The sequence below is a fragment of the Blennius ocellaris genome (genome assembly GCF_963422515.1).
Source record: "Blennius ocellaris genome assembly, chromosome: 8".
Taxonomy (NCBI): Eukaryota; Metazoa; Chordata; class Actinopteri; order Blenniiformes; family Blenniidae; genus Blennius; species Blennius ocellaris.
This window is the reverse complement of record NC_137657.1, coordinates 8,719,696-8,730,711: the sequence shown is the minus strand read 5'-3', so window position 1 is coordinate 8,730,711 and position 11,016 is coordinate 8,719,696. Positions and strand designations below refer to the sequence as shown.

At 42.4% G+C, this 11,016-nt stretch overlaps 1 protein-coding gene across 2 annotated transcripts in view; it reads left to right on the top strand.

The window, feature by feature from the left end:
- Positions 1 to 11,016, top strand: part of fhod3b (formin homology 2 domain containing 3b) — an 88,771-nt gene that overhangs the window by 1,880 nt on the left and 75,875 nt on the right. For both annotated transcript variants that reach the window (XM_080501628.1, XM_080501627.1), the window contains exon 2: positions 4,988 to 5,094. In XM_080501628.1, coding sequence (XP_080357754.1) covers positions 4,988 to 5,094 — 107 coding nt within the window. The remainder of the gene's footprint in view (positions 1 to 4,987; positions 5,095 to 11,016) is intronic.

Sequence of the window (11,016 nt, the reverse complement as noted above, 5' to 3'; positions counted from 1 at the left end):
CTCTCATTCTGCAGCCCACTCAGTCCGACCGGCAGGACGGGACAGGGATGTGCTTCACTGTTGGAGAGAGGCGGGCATAATGAAAAACACAAACAAAGTGCTGGTGCACTTTACACAGGCAACTGGTTTGGGTTTAACCGTTGGCGAGCTGGACCGCAAACTAGACAAAGAAGGAGTACCAGTAGTCGTCCCTGTGGTGCCTCGTTAGTGCCGTTTGGTGATTAGCGGCCAGCAGTGACTTCAGGTAAATCCTCCTCCGCTTCATACAAACAACTATGAACAGATGACGACACTGTGCCACCACCTTCAAGCGAAGGAGCGGCCCGACCCACGCCGACTTTAGGAGGTGACCCCCGACAATGCCTTCAACAACAAACCTGTTCTCTTTGAACCCAGTCTGTATCTTTGCTGCAGGACAAGCTGATATAAATAGCACACTGCTAACACTTGGTGTCGAGGGAGTCAAAACAGCAAGCATATGCTGTTCCTGGGCTGTTGCTGTCAGTTTCAGTCTGCAGTCTCAAGAGGGGAGACCTGCACGTGTGTGTGTGTGTGTGTGTGTGTGTGTGTGTGTGTGTGTGTGTGTGTGTGTGTGTGTGTGTGTGTGTGTGTGTGTGTGTGTGTGTGGGGTTTGCACATTTACTGTATGTGTCTGCATTTTCCTGGGGTGTGCATGTTGTCTTTGTTACTGTACCATCTGCAGGGCTCATATTCTTGGAGCAAAAAGCAATCACTACATAAATGATTGTTTTGTTGTTGTTGTTGTTGTTGTTGTTGTTTTGCAAACTCATATCCAACTCAATTTTCTGTCCCTTGGCCTTTTGGGAGAGGTCAGACCACCATGTAGCTTTAACATTGTGCTGCAGTGTTATAGCACCAGTTTTCATGATTCTGAAAGTCTTATCGTAAAATTGGACGTTTCTTTAGTGGACTTGATGTGGGGCTATAGCATCCTTTCTGGGAGGAAACCTCTCCATTGCGTCAGTAGAAGAAAAGTGTGACTCAGCTTTCTTTCGCAATGATAATGCTTTGTCATTGTCAGATGGTAAAGTGCACATGCTGTTCAAAATCAGCTGGATTTGTTCCAAAACTGAATTTTGTGAACACCAATCAATACCTTTGTCCTCTATATGGCTTCTTCTCTGTCAGTACTTTGCAGGCATTGCATCAGTTTGGTTATTCAAAAAATAAAAAAAAATAAAAAAAAATGAAAGGAGGCCTTAGAGACGAGACTCACTTTTCTTATTTCAATTTTTTGGGAAAGTTGTTTTTCCTTTTTTTTTCCGTCCCATAATGAGAAGTTATGTTAAATGCTGTAAAATACAGGTTCCTCCTTTATGCCTGTCAGAGCTCCTTTGAATTCTTTTACACATTGTCATGCAGGGTTGAGGTTTTGTCAGCCTCTGCATTTTGTTTCAGCACAAGGCTCCTTTCAGTATAAGCAGCGTGTGGACAAATACACCCTTTGTGGACTTGTCCATATTGTTGTTCCAGGTCATTCAAGCTTCAGATGTGAGGAGGCTACACATAACTGCAGTCATCAAGCATAGAAAGCTTTAGAAGTATACCTATGTACTTGTGCTTTGTTGAATTCTGTGCCACCTGCAGCCAGAAATGTGCGAGATGACAAAGATGTACAATATCAAAGACAATGTTGTTAAGCTTTGAACTTCAAATGTGCAAGTTTGGCTCAATCTCATATCTGGCTGTTCGATATCCAGACATTTGGAGTGAGATAGCAGTTTTGAATTGGAAATTGCATGGTGTTTATTTTTAGCCCTTTCTTGCCTTTACTGCCTCCCTGGTCAGTGGACCACAGTATGGTGGTTGAAGGGAGAGGCCAGACCTCAGTGTGTGAGCAGAGCGCTTGTGGTTTCGGCTCTGGACTCGGCCACCGCAGGGCCACTGTGGGTTCAGGTCCTGGGTAGGGGACAGTGAGAGAAGCCCCTGCCTCTGATAATCTGGTTCCACTGCTTCTGGATTAAAGGCCATCCAGGAATCTTGTCTTGTGCTGCAATAATCCACGTTGATCGTGTAATGAGCATGTGAATTGGAAGATGAACGTGTGGATGTATACGGTTGATGTACAGAAGTAGACAAAGGCAAACCTTCCTAATTCCCTTTGACGTTTATGCTTCTGTTGATTTTGGTCTTCAAGTTATTTCTTTTGCATATCTCAGTTCCCCAGTTAGACTAATTATTGGTTGCAGTTGCAAAACCAGCCCATAAGTTTGTCTGTTTTCTGTCTGATACACAGTGAAAACTTGAACCAGTCCAAAACTTTGTTTACCTTTCTTTCTATCCACAGATTTTATGAACTCAGGGTAAAACAATAATTGTAATAAAAATATCTTGAGATGTTTCATAGGTTATTGTTATATGTCAAAGTGTTCCAAGATTGTTAAATTAACAACCGTTTCCAGAAAGCGTGACCAGAAAAATGGAGGGTTCGTTGTAATTCAGAGGTTAGTCAGACTGTTTTTGGTGGGTATAAGTAAATAAAGAGTAAATAAACTTGAGTATTTTCTGCTATTATTCAGAAACTTACTGATTGTGTGGGATGCAACCAGAGATCAGTAAATCAGGTATGATTTACTGGAGTGATTTTCAAAGTGTGAGCTTGCAACCCAAATTTCAAGTCACACATGACTTTTAGTTATCATTTGATGTTGAATGCTGCTCTGGCTCATCTGAAGATATTGTTGGGATGTTTAGCAGGATTCTTATGCCATTTAGATGCTTCAAATGAATGAATGAAAACATTTTCTACTGAAGCTTCTTTCATTCATTTCATTTGTTACCATTATGGTTCAAACAAATTTAGTTCTTAAAATGTGTGCTGTATTAAAATGATCTATAGATTTCCCCCTCTCTCAAGCTCTCTGGCGCCCGCCAAGAAAAAAACCACTGACTTCTCCTCTATGGTACATTTTGTATCTCTGTTATGCCATTCCACAGGGCATCTCAGTCCATCAACGTAAAAATGCTGGGACAAACTCAGTCCTCTCTGCTGGGATTTCCTGCCAGTCCAGAATCTGTTTTGTAATCTGCTGATTCACTTTATTTCCTCCAGAGACGGCACGGTATAGATGTGTGTGATTTCCTTCTCCTCTTGTGACATGTTGCATTTTCCTTTTTCTTTTGCTGTCTGCATCACTATAAGAACAACAGCATCAGTTTAGTCTGTGTTGGAAACCAGAAATTTCCCGAGCTGTGTTCTGCGTTGGCCTTGAGCTATGCATCCAGTCTTCTCCTAAAAAAAGAAAAAGATAATTTTCAGCTTTATTATCTCTACAACTTTCACATTACCAATAATCTTCTGGTTTACCATGCTTGGAAAGCAAACAAGACTTCTCCGAGTCACAGAGTGAATTGAAGGGAGACCGAAAGTTTTCCCAACCGACCACATGTTTTGTTTCAGTTCTCAAATGTGACACAGTCCTTGAGTGCTGCAGTGCAGTAATACAAACAGAGTGGCTGTACAGATCAAAGCCGTAATGTCTTTCCCAGTGTTTTTCCTTCATGTTTAATTAAGTTACTGTCATATGTGGAAGGAAATTGAACTGTATCAGACTCGGCAATAACTGGTTTGATTCAGAAAGCACATGTTGGATATATGTTTACATGTGTTGCTCATTAAGAGTGCATTAAGTCTTGCAGGGCTCCTCTGTGGGATGTGCAAGTAACATTAGTGCCAGTGCATCACAGAGATACTGACTTCAATGTATTTACGAGCAGAACAGTGCAACTCCCTCCACTAAAGTCGTAAGTTGGCCCTCTCATGAAGGTATTTATTTTCCTGTCCTCGGCTTCACCGTCGGAGCCACTTTCCCGCAGAGCTGACAGACTCTCGGTAAAAATAGGTTAATATCTCCAATTTGGAGGTCAAGCAGACAAGCGAACAGACAGACCGGCATTCTTCACGCGCTTGAACGCAGCCGGGCGACGACAGCCATTCAAGACCAGACAAATCATGCCTCCTCTGCAAAACCATCATGTGCGGTGATAGTTTATCAGCGCAGCGACAAGAAGCCCCAGACAGCCGAACCTGCACGAGCTTCCTGCAGCCGTGCATGTGCACGAGCACGTTTGTCATTAGAGGGCACTGACAGGAGCTGATAAAAGGACTTTAGAAAGTTCACTGCAGATGATAAACCTAAGATGTGTGGCATATTCGACCGCTAAGTAATGAAAAGTAGAACGGGCACTCGGTAGAACACATACTTTCGCCAACGCCACCTTGCAATGTTAAAGGTTAAATGATGTTCTGTTGGTTCGCATTCGTTTGTGTTTCTTGAGCACGCCGTCAGAGTGAGTTGGCATGCGATTGGCTGACAGTGGAATAAGGGGGAGCGGGGAAGAGAGGTACATACATACATAAATACATCATCGATGCTAACTCGGTAGGTCAGGTACATCTCTGTGAAACAGGGAGCGTCTCGATTTCAACAGGCGCTGATCTCCATTGATCTCCTCCATGAGGTGCCTCTCTCGTTCGCTTTGTATGGGAAATTCTTTTGCATTTTGGGGGGATTTATTATAAGGCACTAAGACATTAACGCCCCAAAATATAATCAATTGGTCCTTGGATGATGACATACATACATACATACATACATACATACATACATACATACATACATACATACATGCATGCATACATGCATACATGCATGCATACATGCATACATACTGAACTTTTCTTAGCGTGGTAATAAAATTATATAATATGTGTTGGATGTTTTTCTTTTTTTAATAATAGAACTTTTAATCAAAGCCTTTGTCCCTCTTCGGTCTCACGCTCAGCCTCTCTAAATGTTTGTACCATTACAGCAGCAGACATGTGGCTCTCACTCTGATAAAAGCTGTAACCTTCAGTTGAATCGCACCTAAATGGCTTTCTCATGACATGCGACGATACATTTCTTTGTTTTAAAGTCTTTTGGATCTCTCTTCATCAATGCCCATGTGTTTTCTCCCCATTCAGCCCGATGACTGCGCCCTTCAGCTGTCCCATAATGGAAGCTACTTGGACCTGGAGTCGACCCTGGCAGAGCAGCGGGACGAGCTGGAAGGTTTTCAGGAGGACGGAGGGTAAGATAGCAATCACACGTCTCTATATTAGCCTTCCTCCTCCTCTATCTCTAAACTTCGCTACAGTTTGCGCGCATACCACACGTTGAAATGAAAAGAACATACAAAACCACACTGAACTTTAAAAAAAAAAAAACTGGAACAAACTTGGATGCTGCCATAAAAAAAGAAGTTGCTCATATATCCCTCACACTTCAAAAGGTGCTGCTGGGCCTAGTGCCAGTGCAGCCCGGGCTGAAAACACGAGAGGGGACTGGTACGGCGTTGGCAGGTGGACGCAGTAATGGGTGTTGCCTGCCAGGCTCTGATTGTCCACCAATGGCCCGCTCGTATCGGCTGTGGTCACGTTAGCCGTCGTCCAGCTGAAATAAAAAGTGAAAGATTTAAGAGTAAGTGATTTAAAAAAAGGTTTTGATTGCAACAATCTGGCTTTTAAAGACCGCAAATATTTCTCTGCTTTTAATAGGCGGACATAATCATTACAATATGATTACTATTTGTAGAGAGAGAGGGAGAGACATACATTTGAGCCTCGATAAGAGGGAACAGATAAATTATTTAAATCGTTTGCTGTGGGGATACATATTAATATCCAACATGCTGTAATCCTTTGCCTAATTTGATACTATTACAGAGATTCGAATCATAATGATCCCTATTGCGATCCAGGGTGATTTAGTTAAATAATCCCCTTTCCGGGCCTCAGCTGACGGAGCTCTATTGGGAAGAGAGCGTCGGATCTGGATCTGTTGAATGGACAGACATTACTCCACCTGAGGGGCTCTCGGTTTAAATAAAGTCTCTCAGCACTTTGAGAAAGTCCGTATGAATCAATATCAGTGCTATTATCATCATGGTCACACTCAAACAGAACATTTTATTATCTGTAGATGAGTTGTTTTTTATTTTTGGCTGGACCATCGACTGGATAATCATTTCTAATATTGGTATTACTGTATTACAGCACCGGTCAGCTAAATTCCCAGTGGTGTAACATGTTTCATATTGCAGGCTCTCATGTCAAATTCTTAAGTTGTAGCAAACATTGTTACTCCTGAAATATTTAAATTTATCATATCTAAAAAGCTATTGTCCAAACTTTTCTTTAATCAGGCTGAAGTGACCCCGTCTGGTCAAAGCCTCAAATACTGATTTTATTTAGTTGTATTCTCTCCAAAAATTATGTTATTGTTTATATTTTTTTCATTTTAGGTTTAAGTTAATCATTGTTTAAATCCTGATGTTTTATTAAAGATACATTTGGTAGATGTTGCAGGAATACATCTAATGTATATATAATGCATCCAAAATTAATAAAATGACATTTGAAATCAAATCTAAATCCCCTTTAACAAAACGAAAATGTATTTTCTTGCCATTTTATTATGTCGTAACACATAAAAGCTCGATAGTTGGAGTAAGATTTTCTTTAAGGTGCCTCCTACCTGAGTGCAGTTTTCTCTCCTATCACCTTTTTATGAGTCCAGAGCTTTTAGTTCATACTTCAAAGCCCTCTGGTTTCATACACAGTCCAGATATTTTCGCCGATTGGACCATATCTGGAGGTGTTTTATGTGTGGCGTGTAGACGTGGTGGTATAGCATGAAGTCAGAGCTTGAAAAAAGGCTTTAAATCATTTCAGTACATTAAGGCCTCCTGTGTAGCAATTTCCATGGCATTCATCCATCCATATTCCTGAAAAGACCTGGCCTCCCAGGTCAAGCTTAAGCCATGATATAATCTGAACCACTTGCGTTGTAGACGTGTCTCGTGAGTGATCACCCTCATCGTGGCCGAGTGTGCTGTTCTCATTAGAGCATTTAGAAAACTGCAGTTGTACAAGCTTTTGCCCTGGCAGTGTTGTTTCCCTGAAACATGTGGCTGTATGTGATACTTTGCCTTGACATAACTCCTGGACCCAGAAGAAGAAAGAAAAAGAAAGGCTTAAAATTGTGTTAGTTTAATTTCAGTTTCGTACACTTTCCCCTGGCCCTTTACTTTATTGACTCCATATGTTTTTTCACGCACTGCGGACTATGTTGATATATCATTCATGTACCGCCTGCTCGAGATGATCACAAACCAGAGGTTGGCATGAGAGTTCCTGGTCAGCTGGACCACAGACATGTATGGATTTATTTGTCTAACTTGGAATTCATAAGCTGCTCTCTGGCTCGGTGTTTCTATTGGACGGTGGGAGTGCTGTCCTTTCCCAGTTCCTGGTGAAATTGTTAGGAGCTTATGGGAGGCTATTGAGAGCTGTGAGGTTAAAGTGGTCCACTTCTTCTCTCGTCAAAGGCCGAGACTGCCAAGGCTCGTAACGTGCCAGCTGGCACAGGGTGGTATGGATGTGTGTCATTAAACCCTCGCAGTGTTGTCTGAGGAGGCTGGGGGTGAAGGTGGTTAGCCAATTATTCTGTAAAAATGGGGCAGTTCTGCTTGCTGGCTTTTTATGACGCTGATGTGCCCAGGATTACACCCCCCACAGCTCGGTGTTGTTGATTTGATGATTGTTAAGCTAATAAAATGTCAGATGGGGCATTTCACCTTTACTTGTTCCATTTTCTGTTGTTGTTATTCACTCTCCTTTTATGGCTTGAGGTCCGCGAGCGGCAGTCGAAACACAAGTTTCCAGTTTTTCTCTATGGAATACAACTCAAAGTATCCGTGCACTCTAATAACATTAATTACAAAGTAGAACAGAAATTAGTTTTTACTCAAACTAATCTACCTAACCACCTCACAAGTGGCGCAATATGTTCATATTCTGTTCCAGTTCCCAAACTCTCCCGATCATTGGCAATTGGATCCATCTGTAATTGATATTAATGACAGGTTACATTCCAGAGGCGCCTGTGTCATACCTTGTGTCTTTACAATCAGATTAAAGTATGATCCTCTGACAGAGGGCTGCAGAGCCTGAAGATATCCATGTCACGGGAGCTTAAGGGCCATAATCACTTCCACACTGTGTTATGAAGCTCGGCTATAGCAGATTGCGACTCGTAAATCCCCCGTCCCTTCACTGATACGGCCTGACTTCAGGTTATAAACTGAGCGCGGAGCCCAGACGTATCTGCACAGTTTTAGGTAGTCGATTTGTCGCTGAGGTTCCTAGCTGTGATTGATTGAATCACATACACACAATTTCCTGCATGTGTAGCCCCCCCCCCCCCTTCCCCTCCCGAGTAGAGCGTGGGTGACATTGTTAGGATCAGATGGCCTGACATGTGCTCATACACTTTTACAGCCCTCGGAATATTTTTGTGGATTACATAGCTTGAAGCGGCGGAGCGTGCCCTCCTGTTCTGGAAAGTTTTGTGTTGAGTGTGGCATTTACTTTTCTCTGATGTGTGACATTGATTGGCAGATTATAGGTGAAGTTATAACTCCTCGAGGATATGTGTTTCCTGGCTTTTCTTTAAAAGATAATGTAAAGTGCTGTTATTAGCCTTGTAAGTGATTCAGCATGCAAAGTGTTTGAACTGCCCTGTTGCATCTAATTTATACAAGAAAGCCAACTACTTTCAGCTGAAAATGCCCGTCTTTAGTTTTTATTGAGTGTTTTTGATGTGTCTGACAACCATTTAGAAGTCAAGCATATTAAAATTCAACTGTTCTCAGTCTGCGGGCCTCAGCTATTCAGAGTTTTCTCATCACATCCTTTCATCTCTCTGAGGACAGCTCCACTTTCATTATTTTCATTTTTTTCTGACCCACTTGGACATTGTTTCGTGGATGCTCACAGCACACGAGATTTTCATTTGAAGGGGAAAAAAAGTCCATTTGAAGAGAACCAGAGGAATTGTCAAAGGCGGTACAAGCCCCGCTGCAAGAGTGGAAATAAAAGTTGTTCCCACTGGTTTTTGCAGTCAAAGGGTATTACTAAAAGAACGGAGCGGTTTGGTGACTGGTTGGCGTTTATACACGCATCTGTGTGTGCATGTGTGGCTGCTTCACTTCTGTCCAGGTGTAATATAGATGAACCTTGTTGATTTATTGACCCCCACATGTTTTAATCTGAGGTTTGGAAGTCCCTTCTTTAGACTATCTTGACCCGGGGTGTCCACATAGTGCTGCATCAGCAGATGCGGGGGCCTTCTTGTCTGGCATTAATTGGTCTTTGAGGGGAAGTGCTGGCTTTACTGTATTCCAAGTATGTGTGTTCAGTTTTTGTGGGTACCCTTTTTTTTCATCTTGTTTTATAAACAAGGCCAGTAATGGTCCCCTAGATAAAGCCAGAGAGCAGTGGAGCTGGCGGACATCCACCAGTCCAGTTGCTGCTGCTGCTGTTTTCTGGATGAGGATGAGGACGCAGCTTTATGAGTCTGCTGTAGGACCAAGCAGCAACGGTAGAATAGAGACAAAGAAATACAAATAATGTGAAATGGCAACATATGCTTGATATTTTTATGTAATTTTCTGCTGTGTAACACATGAGGTGAAGATGATTATGGAATTTTACTGAGTCAAAAATAGCCATAAGTTGGATTATATCAAGAAAAGTGAATGTATCAGACATAATGTGACAGACCAAGTGATGAACAAAATATTCCGGAGGTATTATATGCCAGCATTTGATCAATGTGTAGTTTGTCTGACATTCTTTAAAGTCACGATTTTTTCACAGGTTTTGGCTCCAGCGGCTGATTTTCATGTTTAATTGGCGGGGGGAGGGTCTTAAAAACCTCCCTCATATTGCTTGCACTTTTGTTTAATTTGATAATGGGCATGTTGGCCTGGGTTGCCTCGGGTCGTAGTTAAGCACAGGGATCCCGTTGCAGCGAGGCGGAGAGAAAGCAGACATTCGTGACAAAATGGCTCTGGTTACCCATTTGCCTCAACGGCATCGCGGCGGATTAAATTCCGGCGTGCCGCCTCATCACACCAGTAAATATCCGTGCTGACAGGCGTTGCTCCTCTGTCGCCTCATCTTGTTGTTTGATATCATATTTGATAACCATTGAGCATGAACAGATTTCCCGCCGCCATCATTCTGCTCATATGCATATAACTCGGACTGGTCGCTATTACAAGGACGTTAACGTCTGCGTGCTGACGATGCACTTGTGCAGTATTGATGCTTCTGGCCGCACGCATTATTGTAGACGCAGAACTTCTCCTGCCTCGTGGCCACTAACAGCGACAGTCTGCTGCTGGTGCTGAACAGTCCCACAAACCTTTGTGCACGGCAGCATAAAAGCCCATTTGTCAGTGCCTGGGTTTACTAAGGAGCCTGGCTGGTGTTGTGCAACTCTACCTGCTGTGCTCTTGTCTACGTTTGTTTCTGCTGCCTTTGTTTGGAGGGTTCCATCGCTAGTCAGGAGGTCAAAGGCACAATCTGTGATCTAAAACAGAACCATGACCTGGAGGCCGACATGACTGGGATTCAGTTCAATTTCATTTGTTTGGCACCGATTGCAGCAAAGTCATCTCACAGATCTTTACATTAAAAATGGATGAGACAAATAGTGAAGCCACAGGGGCAATCGAGTGATGCATGCAAGGTGATGTCGGGATCACACTGACGGATCATCTGACACACTCCAAGTCTTCATAAATGGGAGCACGATAGTTATTGTGGTATGGAGCCGCTACAGACATTTTCAAAAAGGAAAACTATGCAATGTATGTACAGACTGTACACATTTAGTTCCATCTGCACGATAATGAAGATGGTAGTAATGGGGAAATGGATTCATATGTATTGATATCATATTATCTGTTCTATGTGTTTGTAATCATGAAAATGTTGACGTTTATTGTCGCACCGAAGTAAAATAAAGAGTACTGACATCCCATCCCAACAGCAAGTCTTAAATTTCCATATTGCTACTTTGGTCTTCATATGACAGAAGTAATACTACAAAAAAAGAGTTTTTTTTTTTTGTTTTTTTTTTTGCAATGTCTATGAAGAAGGAC